This window comes from Fusarium odoratissimum (assembly GCF_000260195.1).
Source record: "Fusarium odoratissimum NRRL 54006 unplaced genomic scaffold supercont1.15, whole genome shotgun sequence".
NCBI lineage: Eukaryota > Fungi > Ascomycota > Sordariomycetes > Hypocreales > Nectriaceae > Fusarium > Fusarium odoratissimum.
The window spans coordinates 547920-568100 of record NW_022158701.1 but is presented as its reverse complement, the minus strand read 5'-3'; the positions used below and the strand labels follow the sequence as shown (position 1 = coordinate 568100).

The 20181-nt window shown below is 47.4% G+C and overlaps 8 protein-coding genes across 8 annotated transcripts; 3 read left to right on the top strand and 5 right to left on the bottom strand.

Annotated features, from left to right (window-relative positions):
- Window positions 1-424: 424 nt before the first annotated feature.
- Window positions 425-1478, bottom strand: FOIG_09408 (uncharacterized protein). Its single transcript, XM_031209666.1, has one exon. The coding sequence runs from the start codon at window positions 1194-1196 to the stop codon at window positions 573-575; it is 624 nt and encodes a 207-aa protein (XP_031060753.1). The 5' UTR covers window positions 1197-1478; the 3' UTR covers window positions 425-572.
- A 2463-nt stretch (window positions 1479-3941) lies between these two features.
- Window positions 3942-8391, bottom strand: FOIG_09407 (serine/threonine protein kinase). The gene is made up of 4 exons (XM_031209665.1): window positions 7509-8391; window positions 6713-7447; window positions 5879-6641; window positions 3942-5829 (listed from the first exon to the last, which is right to left on the bottom strand). The coding sequence occupies exons 1-4, from the start codon at window positions 8244-8246 to the stop codon at window positions 4088-4090; spliced, it is 3978 nt and encodes a 1325-aa protein (XP_031060752.1). The 5' UTR covers window positions 8247-8391; the 3' UTR covers window positions 3942-4087.
- Window positions 8392-9062: 671 nt separating this feature from the next.
- FOIG_09406 (alcohol dehydrogenase) lies at window positions 9063-10608 on the top strand (the record flags this gene model as incomplete). Its single annotated transcript, XM_031209664.1, has 3 exons — window positions 9063-9558; window positions 9625-9978; window positions 10038-10608. The coding sequence occupies exons 1-3, from the start codon at window positions 9449-9451 to the stop codon at window positions 10606-10608; spliced, it is 1035 nt and encodes a 344-aa protein (XP_031060751.1). The 5' UTR covers window positions 9063-9448.
- A 157-nt stretch (window positions 10609-10765) lies between these two features.
- Window positions 10766-11911, bottom strand: FOIG_09405 (uncharacterized protein). Its single transcript, XM_031209663.1, has one exon. It carries the CDS (start codon window positions 11758-11760, stop codon window positions 10903-10905), a length of 858 nt encoding a protein of 285 aa, XP_031060750.1. The 5' UTR covers window positions 11761-11911; the 3' UTR covers window positions 10766-10902.
- Window positions 11912-12702: 791 nt separating this feature from the next.
- On the bottom strand, window positions 12703-14465 carry FOIG_09404 (uncharacterized protein). The gene is made up of 3 exons (XM_031209662.1): window positions 14092-14465; window positions 13763-14044; window positions 12703-13714 (listed from the first exon to the last, which is right to left on the bottom strand). Exons 1-3 carry the CDS (start codon window positions 14318-14320, stop codon window positions 12879-12881), a joined length of 1347 nt encoding a protein of 448 aa, XP_031060749.1. The 5' UTR covers window positions 14321-14465; the 3' UTR covers window positions 12703-12878.
- A 204-nt stretch (window positions 14466-14669) lies between these two features.
- Window positions 14670-16972, top strand: FOIG_09403 (uncharacterized protein). Its single transcript, XM_031209661.1, has 3 exons — window positions 14670-15205; window positions 15254-15721; window positions 15769-16972. Exons 1-3 carry the CDS (start codon window positions 14777-14779, stop codon window positions 16825-16827), a joined length of 1956 nt encoding a protein of 651 aa, XP_031060748.1. The 5' UTR covers window positions 14670-14776; the 3' UTR covers window positions 16828-16972.
- Window positions 16973-17000: 28 nt separating this feature from the next.
- Window positions 17001-17264, bottom strand: FOIG_09402 (uncharacterized protein; the record flags this gene model as incomplete). Its single annotated transcript, XM_031209660.1, has 2 exons — window positions 17001-17092; window positions 17150-17264. The coding sequence occupies 2 exons, from the start codon at window positions 17262-17264 to the stop codon at window positions 17001-17003; spliced, it is 207 nt and encodes a 68-aa protein (XP_031060747.1).
- Window positions 17265-18016: 752 nt separating this feature from the next.
- FOIG_09401 (uncharacterized protein) lies at window positions 18017-20055 on the top strand (the record flags this gene model as incomplete). Its single annotated transcript, XM_031209659.1, has 3 exons — window positions 18017-18444; window positions 18504-18736; window positions 18782-20055. 3 exons carry the CDS (start codon window positions 18017-18019, stop codon window positions 20053-20055), a joined length of 1935 nt encoding a protein of 644 aa, XP_031060746.1.
- Window positions 20056-20181: the final 126 nt, after the last annotated feature.

Genomic DNA, 20181 nt, shown 5'->3' with positions numbered 1-20181 from the left:
CGTATCGGCCATCGCCCGAATGCTGTGAAACTTGAACCTCAGCTCTATAGGCAGCCTACATCAAGACTATCTCGTACTATTCCCGTGATACTTTACCACTGTACACATTTTGACTTTTTCTTCGTCGATCCTGAAACAAGGTGCCATCCCGACTTTGTATGTGGACAGTGTTCATGTGGAGACCAGAAGTGGAAATACTCCCGCCCAAAGTCGGGTGCCAAGATGAATTAGAACTCGACGCTTTTGTTTCAGGAACTCATGCGCCTCCACAATTTTCTTCCTCCATGTTACAGCCTTGTGGGTGGGTTCTCGTGGCTTCTTGCGTGTCGATAAGCTTTGGGCTATGGCTTGACGATGTTTGTTTTTGGCACGGTCGATCCCGCTAATGCCTGGTGAAGCTGTCAACAGCACATGGATATGGCTTGCCGAGGTTGAGAGCCGTGAAAGCTAGGTTGATCTTGAAAGGGATTGAACGCGGGGTTGAAGTTGGATACCTAGTATATGCAAACTTCAGGTGAAGAGTTGAGGCTGTTTGCGCAAAGGGTATAGATTCCGAGTTGAGAATTAACTTTCTATGGTGTATATTCTGGATATTGCGGCTTGCATCCAATAAGTCGGCCAAAGAGAACAAGACATCCCATCAAAGAGTATGTCACGGCTCCTCTCACTCTTTGTTGCACAACCTCCCCAAAGACCTCTGGTCCTTTCCAAAAGACGGGATAGTTATCATGAGACCAACAAACTGTCATGACAGAAAGTAGCATTCCGACTGTACCCAATGCGCCATCCTTCTTGTCCATGATCAAGCTGATCATGTTGCGAAAGAATACCTCTTTGTCCCCATCGCCAGGCTCAGTCCATTCCCTCACAATGAGGTCAACGTCCTTTCCCGCTTTCCCTTCGTCCGTCTTATCTGCGCGCATGTATTGGTGGATTGTGTACCGCGGTATAGTGATGATCCCGTCATCCTTTGAGAAGATGGCTGTGCGGTCTCCGACTGTCACAAGAGCATAGCCTTGGACGACTTGAAGGTACTCAGTGTGAGTCTCGTGCCAGTGAAGGCCTGTTCCTGGTGTGTTGTCGCCGGCTCTCAAGTAGATGTCAACGACACCCGGCTTGTTTGTTTGGGATGAGAAGTCGATGCCTCCGGGTGGGATGAAGAGCTTGTCCTGGTTTCGTGTGACTGTGCGGGTCATGATAAGCTGCTATAAATTCAGGAGATTCGGGGGAGGATTCGTTTGCAACATATCTCTGTATGATTATGTTCACGAAGTGGCAGATCATTCGGAGTGGCTTATATATCACTCAATGAGCCTATTAGCACGTCGGCGACTTTCATTGTGATGCGGGAAGCATTACGCCGATCGGGGGCTATTTCCGGTTCGACCTGGAAGTAAGCGCAAATACAGGCTAATCAACAACAAAAAATTCACATGGCTTGAATAAGCACTATAGTCTGGAATTATTCTCAGTGTTTGAGGAATACCTGTTCAGTTTGCTCTTCCGACGAGTTCAGGAATAGAAAATACGTCGTCAAATCCACTTACCCTATAAATGAGCAAAGGGATCTACCTAAGGCTCTGTTGACCAACACTTGCCAATTTTTAGTGAATATAGAGTGTAATAACTCTGAATTGATTAGTAGTTGGAATATTGGAATCCTTATGTATGTTCGGTATGAAGCTGAACAGACACAATCCATGATTCGCCAGACAAAAACTATGCGATACTTCAGCGCACATCCAAAGAAACCAGGGCTTGTTCTTTTCGTCGTCTGTATTGCTGGATTGTCCATAGATCTGGTTACCATCATCGTTCAGCACAGAAGCGCACGCTATAGATGCTCTGGACAACTCTCAGCCATTCTCATCATGGGCGGAATCATGGTGCGCGCTCAACCGCCGTATCTGAATTGGAACTTTTGCAGTCTTGGAGTACAGACTGTCAGCTCAAGCAATTATCTCGGCGTTCTTCATCACCAGCCTGTCTAAGCATTTGTTAGCCCAGCGACCTTGATCAGCTGGAGTACACTCGGTGATTGAGATCAAAGCTCAGTCAAGCAACATGTAAAGGACCATTTAGCTCCAAAAATGTAACCTGTAGTTGCAACTCACCCAGGACTGTCAAGTCTGGCCTCATATGCTGTCCAAGTAAGCCCACAAGATAATATGCTGTCTAGATTAAACGATGATCACCTACACAATACCCTACTGAATGGCGCACAAGGCCATACCCAATATCGACCACGTTCTAGTACATTCTAAGCTTATTCGAGCTTACAAAACACAAAGGAGAACCGCGTATGGTATCCGGTCGCTTACAGCTGTGACAGCTGAAACGGTACGGAAGTGCCGAAGAGAATAGCTGATCATCTAAGCCTTTTTTGTTAGAGAATCTTCAACAACATGACACCAAAAGTATGACGACTGAGAAAAAGCAAAGAAAGGGTTGGGGTTCTTTGCACTGGGGGAGCATTGATCGTCATTGATGTCTTGGATTGATCATGCCGACATGGGATAGATGTGGGGGTTCTTGGGTCCTAGTCGAAAGAGGTTCCATGATCCTTAAGCGATCCAGAGCTGGTGCCAAAGCAAAGCCACGCGATTTCGGTCGAAATATTGAGATTGGCATCAAGATAAGCTCGGGGTCTTTGGCATTGTTCATTGACTGGCTACAATCGAGGTGAAACTCTTTTGAAGAACAACTATCCCAAGCGTCACGTTCGTAGAGTCATCCATGCTCTCGGAATGCCCTACAATTTAATGATCTTTTCCCAGTTCCCGGTTTTCAGCTCTAAATCCTCTCTGAGCTCAGACGATTGCCACAAAACTCCGTTCAGATCTCCTACTCGTAACATCCTGGATGTGCGGAGGGCAGACTTCTGCTACTGGTCTACACTCATGGCACAGGCTTTGAAGCACTGCGCGAAGCAGACGAAGCGCCTCTTCGATCAGAAGAGGCACTTTTGCCATGGGACACATTGCCAAAGTTACCTTATAGCCAGGCTGAACGACCTGCTCCCATTGTGAAGAGGAAACAAAGTCACAGTCGGGAGCGGGGGGGTTCATACTGTCCCTCTATGGCATGAGAACCAGTGACGTCCATACGCCCCAGAGCTACCATGAGAAGCTCCTCTACTCCATGGGATCGCATTAAATCTACTCCCAATTCTGGACAAACCCTCCAGGTCTGGGCGAGATGGAATGGTAGTGTGAATTTCCGACCAGCGGAGTTCGTGAACTTGATAGGGGTCGCTCACATCTTACCACACTTCCTGCTGATGTATTTATAGAGTTCGCATATGCGGAATGTTTCAGATCTTCTGTAGTGGTATCTCGTTCGACCTGAACATTTTGCTGTACTTTCTTCTCGACTGCCTTCTGGTACCTAGGCCCCTGATCCACCGGCTCAACACTTGATGCCACTTGACGAGTAATAATGCGTCTATGCTCAGCGCTGATATCGGATTGTGATTCATCTCTAACGCGGTCATCTTGAGATGTTTCCACAGTGGCTGTATTTCCTAATGACCTGAATAGGGCTTGGAGGTCCTCTCCGATCCCATTGCTATCACGATAGCCTCGTCACTCATCTCAATTGCAGTCAAACGAGCTCGTGCACGATCAACAACCTGAGCAGGCTTCTTCTATTACAAGATATCAGCCACTTGTTCATTCATAGTTTGTGATCTCAGTTGGTGAAGTTATTATCTCTGGTTGTTTCTCTGCTCTGATCTTGGCCGAATTATGGTCGTCGACGTGACCATCTCCTGGATCTGGTGATGGCTTCTTCTTCGCCTGGCGAAAATAACCGGATTCTTTACGGCTCCATATTGGGTAATGATGTATTTGGAGGATCATGTTATTTGCGTCGACTGTGGTTCAAGCAATGTTCTATTGGTCACCCTCAATACACTTCAGGGAAGTTCGTCATCCAAGGCATGGAGTGCAAATGTGTAGATTGTTCTAAATGTCTTCCAAAATGCTCAACATAAAATTTCATCCCAAATATTACATATCTGCGTATAGAGCATTCTTCTGCGATCGTCCCATGTCGGAGGTTGGGTAACTCACCAAACAGTAGCAGATCAAGAGAGTTGCTTCTTGCGGCTGGTCCCAAATATGACAACAGCATCATTCATCCCTTGAGGCAATGTCTGTATCGGACCTTTCTTTCTTGCTTTACACTTTTCCAGTCTCTGCGGCATCTTCGGGCATATCTCTGGTACAATCTTGCAATTCTGGCAGGGCTCAAACAAATGAGCATCCTCACACGACCAAACCAGATTCTGATAGCATCCGGATGCAGAGAGTCCTCTGATGCAACGTAGACTCACAGCAAGATATGTGTTGCTACGGCCACCTGGCAGAGGAGACCATTGCCGACACACCTGGTCTGGTTGCTCCGGGACTATCAAGTCGCCAATCTCCTGTGCGAAGAAGACGGGGATCGAATCTGTGAATGGTAACCAACAGGGCGGAGAGCTGAACATCCGGGAAGCAAGGACTTGTCTCCGTTGGCTCACAGCCCTCTCAAGCCCATCTACGAGTTCAAGCCAGTCCCACCCCTTGATACTGCAGCGACCCAGCGACAAGGTGCCACGGGCGCCCTCGTCACTGCTCGCATTGATACTCCTCGTCTTTTGAATTCGGCCATATAACCTCTTGATAATACCCGAGATTTTAATATCTGAGGGATCCTCATCGGCCATCTTCTCGATAGCAATGCGCTCTGAATAACTCCTATTGGCGAGGACGTTGAATGCAGCGGCGCCTCCGTCTGCACTCGCAGTGGCGTACTGAATGCCTCGCAGACCTTCTCGCTGTGCCCATATATTGAACAACTCAAGGATCATCGATAGTTGGGAGACCATCCAGGCGCGTTCGTTCTGACTTTGGGTGTCATAGATAATGACTGGCATGTTCTGCGAGATCCGCAAGACTTGCTTGTAGGTCAGATCCTTCTGGTCATCAAGCTCACGCTTATGGCCGGTTCTTAGCCTGAACCCTATCGAACCCTCTGCTTTAGCACCCCCTGCACTAGAGCCCAGAGTAAGCGAGTTCAGCGATGCCTCTATGTTGGGCTTTTCGACCTCTGCATGTGAGTATTGTGGTTCATTGTGATATTGGCGGCGGGCCTCGGTACCCAACTGCACCATGGCCTTTTCACAGTACCCCAAAACTGTGATTGATGTTCTCAGAGTGTCGTAGACCGGAATTTTGGTCCACAATGGACCACCATTTCTGTCGGGAGGGATTGCTGGGTCTCGATCTCCCTCGTCATCTAAGGTCTTCTCTTTCAAATGCCATTGGATAACAGGCTGTCGGTCGGGGAGCGCCTTATAAGAAGTTGGGTAGAGGAAAAAGGAGATACCATCGAGGTAGATACCAGTTGCATTGCCCTTGTCATCCTCCAGGCTGACATCGCAAATTATCTCAGCCAGCTCAAGCATGGCATCAAAGGGCATCTGCAAGCCGAAGACACCTGGGTGAACTGGAACCTCAAAGCCCTCGGCCATGACCGTCGAAGGGAACAGAGGGGTCCAACAAGTGCCCGGTGTGCCATGCTCTAGAGGTTTCAATTCTTCCAGTGAAATATGAAACACGTGGACCTCATCTCCGACACTTGGTGCATGTAGGAAGCTAACCGAAGAACTGGTTGTCTTCTTCGGCTCGGGCAGTCGGAAGGTCGCTACGATCCAGCAAAGAAACTGTGAAAATATTGATATCTGAGTTGGAGAGCCTTTGAAGAGCACTACTGGAGTATCTTCAGAGTCTCCACTCATGAACAATGGCCGGTTAACTGCAGGTTCTTTCGGAACTTGGGTGTCTTGACGTCGTCAGTATCACTACTATAAACGAGGAGAAGTAGAACCCACCTGTCGAAGGTAGCTTTTGAACAAGAAATGCTTCTAGATCTTCCAGAAACACTGTGCCGTTATCTTTCCAGGTTGCTGAAACATATTCCTGGCAGCAAACCGCCAAAGAATTTGAAGAAGTTCCTGTTATAGTGAGGATTGGGCCAAGATCATAGCTGCCGTCTAGTTCTTCCTGTACACAAACTGGAACCTGCCAGCGAACAAGAAACTTGACCAGGCAGGTGTCTGTGTCATCGAAACTCTCCAAGGCTTCAAATACCTTCGCTTCAATCATCTGTGCAGCCGCCAAGCCACTCTTCTTGTCAGCATTTAAGAGCTTTTCGGGTGAGAATTCCTTCTTTCCAGAAAGAGTCTCATCAACCGTCATTGAATGTGGTTTTCTGATGACCAGGCCAGCGTCGTCAATCTGTCGGACTCGTATAGATTGGCGTTGACTCTGGTGGCTACGCTCTGTGAACTTTTGCGTAAGCCTTAATCGACTCTGGCGCGAATATGTATATTTTCTGTCAACCACATGTGCCTCGACTGCGATGAGCGCTTTTGGTGGTGTTTTGCGGGGGCCAGGTGTGGGCTTCGCGATGTAGTCCCTATGATTATCATCCTGGACTCTCTGGTCGACACCTTTAAATTTCTCGAGCAGCTCACTGGTGGAGGCTCTTTTCACATCTTCTGTTCGTACAACGATCATGTATTTCTCGATGATGTCCAGAATATCATGAACGTAGTTTGTGCATGACTCGTGATGGTCAAGTCTTCGAATGAACTAACGAAGTATGTCAGCTGCTCATCTAAATTTCTCCGGAGGTTGCGGTATCCCTCTCCACATTGACCTACACTGAATACTTGTGGCTTGACTGTAAATCGACGCAACTCATCGTCCTCTAGTTTGACAATTGCAAAGAAGCTATCGGTCTTCATGATACCCGAAGTGTCCTCTGTCAGTCGAGCATCTGCGAATGCCTCAGAAAGCTCCCAGCCCCCTAAGAGCCAGCAGACCATCTCAAGTAAAACACAACCGAAAGACCATATATCGGAAGATCGTGACATAAATTCACCCTCGATATCAATCTCTGGAGGCGCATAGGTGTATGTGTAACCCACGTTGGTGTTTTTTGTGAAAGACCTGCTACGCTCCCGGTGAAATTTGGTAAGCCCAAAATCTGCCAGAACAAGTAAGCCATGAGGTTCATTATCCAATTCAAACCAAAGTATGTTCTCGGGCTTAATATCCCCATGCCGACCATAGGACTGTACGCCTTGGGAATCGTGAATAGCATCCAAGGCCGCAAGCAAACCGAGAGTTTGTGTAGACATCCAACGGATGACGTCGAGATCTCGGTTTCCAGTCTTTGAAAAAGGGTCAAATTTCCAGAACTCGTAGAGATTGCAAGAAGCCCAAGGTAATATCATGTGATATCTGTCATGTAGCTCAAAGGTCGCCAGAAGTTGAATGATATGCCGATGGCCGACACCATTGAATCGTTGAAGCCCTTCAACTTCATTGTCGAATTCAGAACGGTCCTCAAGCCTGAGTATTTTGAGGGCAAAAATGCCTTTTGCGGCAGATTTCTAGCAGTAATTTGTTAGATCATCTTATTTTAGCACATCGCTAGAACGCTGACCAACTCACCACCCCTCGGAGAACCTTCTCAAATTCGTGAGAAGATTTGTCGATTTTGATAGGTTGAATTGTTGAATAGCCACCTTGAGTTATATGCCTGCCGAATTTCTTCAGTCCAACCTCAGACCCGTTAAGACGACACCAAGGTAAAATTGTCCTCCGGTGGAAAACGTGATGAAATACCGGGATATTGTCTCTGGGAGCATGAAAGAAAGGGGCCGTGAACCTCCATTGACACATTTCAAAGGACTCCAATTGATAGGGGCGAAATCTTCTGAAGCAGCCAAGGGGATTTTCATCGCCTTCCTTTCGAAATACAGCATTCTGTCTTATATCCAGAGTGAGGGGAAGGTCATCGTCACAGACTCGATGTTGGATGAATTCGTGAACTTTCCCTTCTTTTTCAATCATGACCAGAATTGCAAAAATCCTCAGGTACGTCTTTTGACCTGAAGGCATTTGAAAAGGCATTTCCTTGTACGCATCAGCCTCATCGGCGTACAACGGTCCAATGTGATCTGCATATTGTGATGCAAGATCCCCGTACTCTTTTTTTAGATGGGCCTCAATGCATGCCTTGTTCAAGATTCTTGACAGGGTTAGGAATGGCAGGAATGTCTGATAGTAGTCTGCGCATTCTATAGAAGAAGATCGTAAGCGGTCCGCAAGGTTATTGGAGTTCTCGAGGCTGTAAGGGTCCAGAGTTTCATCGTTAACTGAGAGTGTAGGAATATTTATGTCGTCCATGGTGTGCAGGATGAAACTCGTAATGGAGCAACGAGACTTGTGTCTTGTGCACCGTTTTGCAGTATTTGAGGAGCGCAAAGACTGATATGACAAGAGATAGGCTTGGGGAAAGGGTCAGGGACGTGGTCAATTTCAGGGAAGTTGCCAAGTCCTAGATGAGGGGGTAGGAAAAAGAGCGGCTGAAGTAAACAGTGCATAAGTCTCATGATAACCACCCTCTACTACCAATAGAAAGGACCTGGGAAAGTCATATCAGCTGTGGCTGCAGCTCATCCATGTCAAGTCAGCACATCACAGCTTAATCCGTAAGAAGACTACCTACACCATTTTCAAGAAATGGGAAATCAAGTTGAAATGTATAGAAAGCACAAAGCGCAGGCCAGAACGTTCTACGTCACTGTTTAGGCTTAAAGGCCCGAAAAGCGCCTGGGCGCTGACACCATCACTATTAGAATATGCGAGAGAGGTCAATGTAGTAGTGCCACGTATCAATACATACCTTATGCAGCCACATCAACATCTCAGCTCGAATGTCAGCATCTCATTGCTTTTTGAGTGGCAGCCTTGTCACAAGCACGAAAACATAGATACAGGTCACCTGACAGAGATATCACGATAGACACGCGGTGCTTGGTGTGATTGTGTCTGATATTAACCAATCACTGCCGATATGAAAGCTAACGAGAATGAAATTTCAGGACGTTGGCCCTCTTCGCGCTATACTCTTCATTAAAGTATCACATATTTCCGAGATAAGAGATTTTGACCTTTGAAGAAGCGAATGAGCGTCTAGCTATGAACCCTACGAGAGACACCTATCACTCCTATGCGGAAATGTAGCGGAGCTCGAAGCGGAGTTTGCTTGCCTTGGGTCTATTCACCTTCGGATACTGCAACTCCTTCACTTACAAGCTGGAGTTAAGGATACCTGTTCGGAGTTAAGACACAGGTCCCCTCTCCAGACTACAACTATACATTGCATCTTTTCGGGGTTAATTTTCGGTGATAGCGATCATGTTATATGCGGTTAATCAAGGAATTCTATTCAGTGTCCAAAAGCACAACTTTCATACATTTCAACAGATATTGGGAATAAGGAAGAGATATAAAGTCCGGCTGGTATCTGGTTCACAGCTCGTTTTTCCAACTTACCTACTCCCCTTTCCTGACACATTGATCACGTAGTATTCTCCTCAATCGTCATGGCACCTCCAGCATCTCTTCCCACTAAACCTCTCAGCAGGACGGGACGACAAATACCCGCTCTCGGATTCGGATTGATGGGCCTGAGTGCGGTCTATGGGCCTGTTGAGTATATTTCCCGTTCTATATGTTCTCAAACTCACAATAGCGTTCATACTGACACTCACTTCCCTAGCAATGACGAAGAACGCTTGGCAGTTCTGGACCGTGCCTGGGAGCTCGGCTACACGAATTGGGACACAGCCAATGCCTATGGTGACAGCGAGGTCCTGATCGGGAAGTGGTTCAAGCTACATCCGGAGCGTCGGGCTGACATATTTCTCGCAACAAAGTTTGGCCTGAGAGCCGGAGTCAACGAGAAGGGCGAGTGGAAAATGTGGGCTGATAATAGTCCCGAGTTCTTCAATGAGTGCCTCAAGGGAAGTTTGCAGAAGATGGGCGTTGATTACGTTGATCTTTACTACGCCCATCGTCTTGACACCAAGGTACCTGTCGAGAAGACGATGGAGTTGATGGCCAAAGCTAAGCAGTAAGCTACACTACCAAAAGTCTCCGACACCTTGGACCGTGCTGATATATCTCTATCAGAGATGGCAAAATCAAAGCCATCGGCATCTCCGAATGCGCCGCCAGCAATATCCGCCGAGCCTACGCTGTCGTCCCCGTCGACGCCATCCAGGTTGAGTACAATCCATTCACATTGGATATCGAGAAACAAAATATACTCTCCACGTGCCGTGAGCTTGGAATCACCATCTTCGCGTACTCACCTCTGGGTCGTGGCTTTTTGACAGGTCAGATCAAGAGCAGTGATGACTTTGCGCCTGACGACCTCCGCCGCATGTTGCCTCGCTTTAGCCCTGAGAACTTTTCGAAGAACCTAGTCCTAGTTGAACGTCTTAAGACACTCGCAGACAAGAAGGGCTGCACGTCGGGTCAGTTGGTGCTCGCATGGCTGTCGGCGCAGGGCGAGGATATTATCCCAATTCCTGGGACGAAGAAGATTAAGTATATGGAGGAGAATGTTGGCTCACTAAAAGTGCAGCTCTCCAAGGAGGAGATTCAGAACATCAGGGATGAGGTCGAGAAGGCTGAGGTTGCGGGTCATCGAAACCCGCCGGGTTTGTTCAATGAGTATTCGGTTACTGTTGAGCTTTGAGGTGTCACATCCGGATAGATCCATAGGAACAAGCCTTGGTGGAAAAGAAAATCCCAAACTTCATTGGAGCCTATCTCTTCCATAAATATTGGTACATATGCTAGCAATTCCAATGCAAACGAAAGTGAAGGAGTTGTCCCAAAAGATCTGAACGGATGGTGAAAAGCTTCAAACATTCTTCTTATAAAAAAAGTTCAATATTCAAACCGAAATTATCAAGATCTATTCTGGTGGTATAACAACGCTAGTCATGACAACAAATCATATCATACAAAATCAAAACCAATAACCCTTTTACTCGTCATTACTCCACTTCCAGGCTTCCGAGATAGCCTTCCAGTACTGCTCAGGATGCTCACGCATGTGTCCAACATGGTCAGTATCCACAAACAGCTCCTGTCGAGTCTCATAGCCTCTCTGCTGAGACTCAGCAATGTAGCCCTCGATATCCATATGAGAAATAATCTGATCCTCCTTGCTGTAGAGATACAATCGCTTGGAGTCCAGTGTCTCGTAGTTTGTATCATCCACAACTCGCAGGGCGAAAGCACCAGAAGGCTCTCCACCAGTGAGCTTCTTGATAACAACGTCCAAGGTAAGGACAAAGCCCCAAATACCCTTGGTGATGACAAAAGGCCAGGGGAAGAACTTGGCGGTGCCGAGGGCCATGGCGTGCGACCATTGACCTAGTCTCTCCCACGACCAAAAGGGGTTTCCGGGCGTTGAGTCAAGGACGAGAAGTTGATGAGGCATCTGTCTACCATTCTTGTCCCTGAAAGCCTTGAGCGTAGTAGCGTAGCTGATAGCACCGGTGTTGGACATGCTGTGAATAAGAATAGGCGCCGTCTTTTCTTCGAGAAGTCCATCAAGGTTGTCGATAACATGTTGCATAGCGCGTGTTCGTGTCTCAAGACCCGTAAACATAGCGTCTGAAATAGGACTCAAGATGATAAGAATCTTGGAATGAGGGAAAAGAGCGCGATAGCCCTCGGCGTATTTCCCAACATGTCTAGCAAGTCCATCGCCCCAGCCGTAGATGACAACAGCAGCTGGATGATCCGCGGGTGGCTTCTCTGAAGTCTCCTCGCTGACGAGAAGTTTGGCGTTGATGGTTTTGAAGCCCGCAAGCTCAGGGAGTTTTTTGCCCGACATTTTCTATACTATAAATAGACTTATTATAAAGGGTACTGGCTGTGCTGACGAGGAATTGACAAGGGAGAGATCCATGGGAGGCATTGACATTTTATATATCTCCTTAAAGTAAACTAAGTTTTTTAGTTTCAAAGGATCGAGTAATGTGTCGATTGCTGACATGGTTTTTCGGCCTGTCAGATTCTATGTTGGGGACAGCGTGTAAAGTCCGTCGGACGTTTATGCGGATGAATTGCTGCTTTTGGGTATTGGAGCGGTCCCAGCAAAACATCCTTCAGCCCAACAATATGCAGCCGAGGTTCGTGGAGATTTTTTATTATAAATTTGGAGATGGCATCGGGGAGTTTTATATAATATGTTCTGTGACATGTACATGTATTTATGTGAGTTCAATTGCGTTTACAAAGCTGAATGGAACGGCAATCAATGGACGGTACAACGTTGATCCACTTATCAGCAGAGATTTAGAGACTGGAAATCAAGATGCACAGATCAGTCTTGGCATGCGTCAAGATTGAATATCATGCGCCAAGTGTTGAATCTAACGACGAGTCATCTCCTTCGGGGTTATCGAGGTTGCGTGTATCTTACTCAGACTTGCTGTAGCCTAATAACCAACCCACGATTGGAATGACCCAATTTGTCAAACAGTTGTTGGATGGCAGACCTCATCCCAAAGTAAGCTAAGATGCCAAAGAGGTCAGACGGGACTGATAGTGTAGGACTAAGTGATGAGGGTCTTGAGGGCGATTGCCGAGTCTAGTACACAGTCATCTGTGAGTATGCTCAGCTATCTATCGAAATGAGTCAAGCGACTCGACACTAAATCAAATAAAAAAACATGAAATCGTTATGACTACTCACCTAGCATGACGTCTCACTCGAGGAGGAACTTCGACGTATCAAAAGGTAAGCATCATCCGTTGCATCCGTGAGAAAGGCTTGGGCTTTTTAAAAGCTGCAAAAGGCAGTCAGGTTATTATTTCTTGTCTGTCTATCATAAGAAGTCTAGTGCGGTTGAGTGGTGACATGTAAAGCTCTCAGCTTTTCATTTTTCATAAAACAATGCAATGCATCCTGGTATATCTCCGAAAATCAAAACAACATCCAATACACTTTTAAAAGGTAGCCGTGATCTTCCATCCAACACGGTGGACTCTTGCAGCAAGGATGAACATGGTGCCAGCCAGGCAAAAGACGCCAGCAAAAATCTTAACTCCAAGCCATCCAGTTGGTTTCTCGAGGATAGAGCCGTTGATGGGGTTGGTCGTGAGTCCACCGATCGAGGAGACGAAGAAAACAATGCCGCTGCGGAATCCAATTTCCGGAAGAGGCGAAATCTGAGCAACGAGCGGTGCAATCAGAGAGACGTATGCGCCAGAGCAGAAACCAAACAAGGCAGCAAAGGCGATGATACCGTCCTGCGAGTTGCAGGGGATCCAAAGAGCAAGGATCCAGATAGCAGAAAGGAAGCCGACAATAATGAAAATGTTGTAACGGCCCATCTTATCACCAAGAATTCCTGAACCGACACGACCAAAAAGACTGGCAGCGTTAAGAATAGGAATCAAATACTGAACAAGGTTGGGGTCCACGCCAGCATGAAGAGCCTGAACGGGCAGGTAGTCGATAGGAACGAAGAGTCCGTAGGTGAAGAAGAAGAAGCCAAGCATACAGAAGATGAATTCTGGCTCGTGGAATGGCCTGACCAACTGGGCGCGGGTGACCTTCTGAGGGTTGGGAGGGTGAATCGATCTGACTGTGAGGTTGGCGATGATGAGGAGTCCGAGGATCATAAAGGCACAGATTCGCATGGACCAGCCGAATCCAACTTGCTTGATGAGACGGGTGACCATAATGGGAAAGATGACACCACCGATACTCGAGCCGGTTGCAAGGATGCCAAAGGCAGCTCCTCTATTGCTGTCAAACCATCCGTGAATCGTCGATAGTGCTGAATATGTTGGCAGGTTTCAATATGGAGGGCAGGGACGAGGCTTACCTGGCTGGAAGATTGCTGAAACACCAATGGCAGAGCATACACCCTGAGACAGAAGAATCTGGTAGTACTCGGTGCTAATCGATGCCATCATGATACCAAAGACATGCATGACACTTCCGACAAAAATCAACCACCGCGGTCCATGGCTATCATAAAGCTTTCCGATGATCGGACCCATCCCCATGATGAAAAAGATCTGCAGCGAAGGGATCCATGCGATAGTACTAGACGAGTACTGCTTCAAAAGATCGTTCTGGTAGTATTCCTGAAAAGCGCCAACACCTAGGATAATTAGTCAACGCAACAGAAATACACAACGTAATACTTACTGTTGATCCAGCCAAAACTGCAAAACGAGGTACACCATGCGCCAAGAACAACAAGCCAGGCTGTGAGACCACCATCGGGCGCGCCACTTCCAGCTGGCCTAGCTGCAGGCTCAGGCTGTGTGGTACCCTCCTCAAGGTCAGACTTTTCGTTGTTGTAACCAACCTGGTTCTGAAGCGTGAGCTCCGAATTGCGAGGCGACGAAGGTGCGGTGGTTTGTTGAGCAGCCATGATGAAAGATGCTGTTTATCTGATCGAGGGTTGCTTTGAGGCTCTAGTTGTTGACATGGGCGTCGAGATTTATAAGTACCAGATGCACGGGAGATCTGAGCCTAAAAGGGATCCATAGCGCGCCTTATGGAGCTCCATATTCACGGTTATTCGTTCCATTCACTTAATTTCGCGACGCGAGACTTCCAAAGGCCGATGATGGTGGATTGTTTGCAGCCGAGCCCAAGTCTCTGATTCGCCACTTCGGTCTCGGAACCACTATCTCTACCGAAGCCGACGCTAGTATATCGATAAGATCGACTGCAACGAATTAGAGCTCGTCATTGACCTCACCATCTTCAATATCCCGGTCACGGAGATAATCCCCGGTGATCTCAGCTTACAAAGACCGAATCCTCATCCGTAAAATACCACAGCTCTCGGCCTGTCAGTTATCGGTCGGTGTAATACCACATCATGTCATCTCGGCCCCGAACTCGGTCGTGCGCCGTATGTCATCGCCGAAAAGTTCGCTGTGACAAGAAATTCCCATGTGCGCAGTGTGTTCGGTCTGGCTTTGAGTGCTCGTATCCGCCTGCGGGGCCTCCTGCACGACGAGCGAAGAAAACGACAATTAATGATGTTGCAAGTCGCATTTCGCAGATGGAGAAGACGATTGAGGCGTTCAAGGCTGGACAAGCTGTGTCGCCGCAACCGACGGTGTCTGCAAGTTCAGTGACGCCCGCGAATAGTGTCCCCACGCCGGCGAGTACAACTGCAGATGTCGAGAGCAGGGAAAGGGTTGGAGGTTCACAGAATGTGGTTTCTCGTGAGGGCCTCTTGTTCAATAAGGGGAAAAGTAGTCACTATGTCAATGAAGTTCTCTTTTCTCGAGTCATCGAGCAGGTAAAGACATTCGAGTGGTTTGTGGATCTCGCGCTAATACATGTTCAGGAAGACGATGTGCGAATGGCCTTGACAACGCCCAGAGACGAGCCGCCCCACGATGCCAATTCCCCAATATGCCATTTGAATCCCATGGGATGGCTATCCGCTGGGATTTCGTCCGTGTCTACCGCCGTCTATCACCCTCAAAGACGCGTGGCTGTTCGACTATGGAAAGTCTTTGTTGACAGTGTTGATCCATATGCCAAAGTTCTGCACCTCCCTACCGCCGAGACAGTAATCTACACGGTCACAAGCGACCCCAGCAAAGCTTCGAATGAAAACTTGGCACTTTGCTTTGCTATTTATTACGCTTCTGTTACTGCCATGGGCCCCAATGAGGTCCTCGACACTACTGGAGAGGATAACAAGAATGCTCTCCTGAGATACAGGATGTGTTTGGAGCAGTCGCTCGCCCAAGCAGATTTCCTTGATAATCCCACAATCACCCTTCTGCAGGCCATTGCAATTTACGGCGTGAGTTTCTGATAAACTTTTCAAAGAGCTTCACTAAATTCAAATAGGCCGCAATGCGTGTCCATAGCTCCGGTCGAGCCGTCTGGATCATGAATGGCCTCGCACTTCGATCCGCACAGTCAATAGGTTTGCACAGAGACGGCAGCAAGCTCGGTTTATCCCCCTTTGAGTCAGAGATGCGACGTCGATTATGGTGGTACTTTCAAGAACGAGACGGAAGAGGTGCCGAGGATTATGGACTGCAAAATCCACCAAGCTTTAATCCAGTATATGGTGTTGAGCTGCCACGGAATCTGCACGATAGCGATCTCTTTCCAGGGATGAAAGAGCTTCCGCCATCGAGACCAGATTGGACGAGGATGACGTTACCACTGTGCTGCAATCAGTCGTCTCAGGCTTGGGCTCAGCTCTTTCAGATGAGCGGCTCTGCCGATGGCATACCAGATGAAGATGTTCGAAGGCGGCTCATCAAAGATGCCGTTGAAAAGGTCGAAGGAATTCTGCAGCGGTGCAACCCCGTTATACCAGAGCAAAGAATGACGATTCGAACTGCGCGGTTAATCCTCTGCAAAGTCGACGTAGTCACGCGCCGCCAATGGCAGATTCTTCGCTCGCCAGACGATCGCCAGCCACCAATGGCAACAGAAGCCGAAGTCACCGAAGCAGTCGAACTTCTCGAGCTCTCCAACAGCATGTGGCAAGACGACGACCTCATCGCGTTCCAGTGGCTCGCGCGCGCATTCCCCCAATATCACATAATGCTATTCATCCTCCGTCACTTGTGCGTATGTCCTCGTGGAGAACTAGCGAAAAGAGCTTTTACAGCTGTAGAGATTCATCTTGGGTATTTCAAGACGAGTGGGAATGGTCCCTTGAATGGGCTGAAGTGGACGGTGCTTACGACGTTGAGAGAGAGGGCGTTTTTGTTGATGCAGAAGGTTGAGAGGGAGAGTGTAAATGTGCAACAGGATGAGAGGAGTCACCAAATGGGATTTCAGGGGAGTGGGGAGGGGATGCAGAATGGGAATGACGTCGCTGTTCCGGATTGGAATATGATTTTGGAGGAGTTTCCGTTAGACATGGAAGACTTTTCGTTGATTTTCTGAGGGGTAAGAGAACATTTGTACGATTACATGAAGTAATATGACTTAAGTCAACATTGATGCATACATGGTACAAAACAAAGATGTTAGATCTTAGATTAAACAAAGCGAAGCTACCCCGTCTTGAACATGATCTACTCTGGTACCGCCATTTCCCGCTATTTGAATTCCTCAACTCATCTTTGTACACTGTCATACCCAAACTTGGTCAAGCCTTGAGGATTCTGACTTTTCAGAATATCAGAAAGTGTTTCTTCTTTTTCCACGTCTGCGGGTTCCTATCTTGTCAGCTCTTTGTGGTTTTACAAAGTGATACAGGACTTACGTGCGGCCCATCGAAAGTAATGCTGTTGCCAAAGAGAAATGAGTCCCACAATCAACTGAAGAATGCCGAATATGATGGAGATGACGACTTCAGCAGGAAGCATTGATTGAGCCATGGCACAATTAATCTTGTTTGTATTGCTGGTAAGATGGTTAGGCTCCGTCTATGCTTGCTGAGACAAACTAAATGAGTTCTTTGAACTTATGAAAGAAAACAATGCGAAGAAAATCTTAACAACTTTGAATATGACACAAAAAACCCGCAGCCCTTTTTAATAAGATTTCAGCAAAGAATAGTAGTTTTGCAGCTGTAAAAGTGAATATGACTTCATTGCATGAAGACCAGGTCTAGGGGAGCCAAGAAAACTTCTGACATTAAATCAGGGTGCCAAAATAAACTGGTCTAAAGGCTTACTGAGATATGCTAAACTTACCCAAATCTTTTCATCACTTAGGATAGAGGTCCTAAGTTTCTTACTCCCTAAGGCAGATGTATCGTATTTTTTAGTGGCTGTTGGTTGCTTGCATGACACCCATGTCTCAGCACAAAATAGTACTTTTGAGTTTTCCTCGACGATTGGGCGGAAGTGCTGTGGCGTACAGGGATTTAAAGAATTGTTGTTTTGTTTCCCCCCTGCTTCACCGCAAAATAGTAGTTTTGGAAAATGTGATGAGGCTGACTCTTACGTGTTGACTCCCTCGCGGGAGCCTTCTTTTCTCTTTTTTGTTTCTTTTAAATTATTTGCGACACCGCTCTCGCTCTTCAGTCTCTATTCATTCTATCTATCTTTTATTCAGCGTCTTTCCCGACAGCAGTGGTCGATTCGCCGGCTAATAAGGTTGCTGCGAAGTGTCACCAATACTCACCATGGATCCCTGGTTCACAACTCCAAACGATTTCTTCAGTGAATTCGACAATTTTGGCCAACAATTTCCTGGCACCCACCTACCTCCTGGGTTCGATATCCCAGCTCCGCACGAACAGGCTCTTGGTGGACAATTTATCGCAGACCAAAACCATTCATATGCTCCACCCGATCCGGCTTTTGACTCTTTTATCCAAGGGTTCCAGGATGCCTCCTCTACTGACAACATGGATGGTTTAGGGCCCGCCCAAATTACGCCTACCCCTACAACGGGCCCTCCCCGAAGGAGTAGGAAGAAAAAGGCCCCGACTCTACGTGATGAGGACTGGGAACCATTTAAAGACCGAATCCTCGAGCTCTATGAGACGCAAAAGCTGCCACTTGAGAAAGTTAAAAATATGATCGAGGAGGAATTCGGCTTCACCGCTCAGTACGTGATTTCATTGTTGAATTAATAAGGCAGTCTCAGGACTTACTGATATGTGCCAGGGCACGGCAGTATCAGAGCCGTATAACCAAATGGGGCAAAGACAAGAATATCAAGAAAGTTGAGATGACAGCTATCGTCAGGAAGCATCAGCAGAGAGAGATTCTCGAGACTGGCAAAAGGAAGCTGTGTTTCACGGTCAGAGGTAGAGAGGTTGAAGCAGATAAGATCGACCGATGGATGGACAGAAACAATGTCGCACGAAATGATCTGTATGCTCCGAGTCCTGCAGCATGTAAGTCAAATCCGCAAAGTCCTGAGTCAATGCAGCTGACTTTAGATCCCGAAGCTACCCCGTCCGCAGTCAATTGTAGAACGATTTCTGAGAGAGGTTCCCTAGCCCACAGTCCAGCCTTATCCGAAATGAGTCTCGCCTTCTCTTCCGGTGGCATCACACCAGTAGCTCAGAGTCCAATGGCATCTTCTCCCGCACTCTCCGTACGAGGGATAATTCAAGGCCGCGGCAGTACTTTCACTGGGCAGAGTCCGGCTCCTTTCTATCAAGCTCTTCCAGCACAACTCCTGGCTTCTTATCCATCAGCTACAAGCCCTGTTCATCCACATTCAAGTTCTACATTAGCCTCCAAGCAGTATCGCTACAGACAAGCTGATGAAGATCGTCTACGATCAGAACTATCTGTGGCAGAGACTTTGTTCGGATCCGAAGATGCTCAAACCCTCCATATATTGACAATGCTGACTGATGTTCTTATTCAACAAGGGAGATACAGATCCGCCGAAGAAATGATTCGCAGAGCGGTTTTAGGCTATCAGAAGACAGTTGGGGGTGACGATATTCGCACTCTCAGTGCTTTGGAACTCCTAGGACAATGTCTAGGACTCCAGGGCTTCCATCGTCGAGCCGCAAAATTCCTGGAAGGATTACTTGAATCCGAAAGGGTGACTCTTGGCGAAGAGCATCCATCCACTCTGTCCTGTATGGCCCAACTATCGAAGGTGTATACGAATCAAAGACGGTGTGGCGAGGCTGCTTTACTTTCTGAGCGAGTGCTAGAAATAAAAAAGAGGGTATGTGGCAAAGCGGACTATATTACGCTGAGAAGCATGTCGGATTTGGGGGTTGCATACATGTGGTTGGGGCGATTAGAAGAGAGCAAGCAGCTGATAGGACAGGCCCTCAAATTAAGCAAGAATATCTGGGGGGATGAGAATCTTGCTACGCTAGGAATCATGTCCAACCTGCTACCTTTATGTGTACGACAGAGCGATTGGGGTCAGGCAGAGGTGATTGCAATGCAAGTTATCAACGTATATATGAGAACAATTGGCGAAGAACACCCTAGCGCTATATTCGCCAAAGCAGCGTTGGCTGATGTATATGAAGGTCTAGGACAATTAGAGAAAGCTGAAGAAGCAGGAGAGCAGGTGTTTGAGATGCAGAAGAGAATACTTGGGGGGAAGCATCCTGACACACTGAATATCGCACATTTCTTGATAAATTTATACGAGAAACAAAAAAAATATGGCAAGGCTGAGGATCTTAGGAGGAATATTGGGAAGATGGCCGTGGACGGGCGAGAGGATTTCATTTAGATTAGTTCTGTCGATTACCAGCGGGAACTTGAAGCTCATTGCTACAAATAGGGAAATTAGTAAACCTGAAGAGCTGAAGTGTTCAAGTCGAGCTAGGATGCAACTTAGCACGTAACATAATTCGTC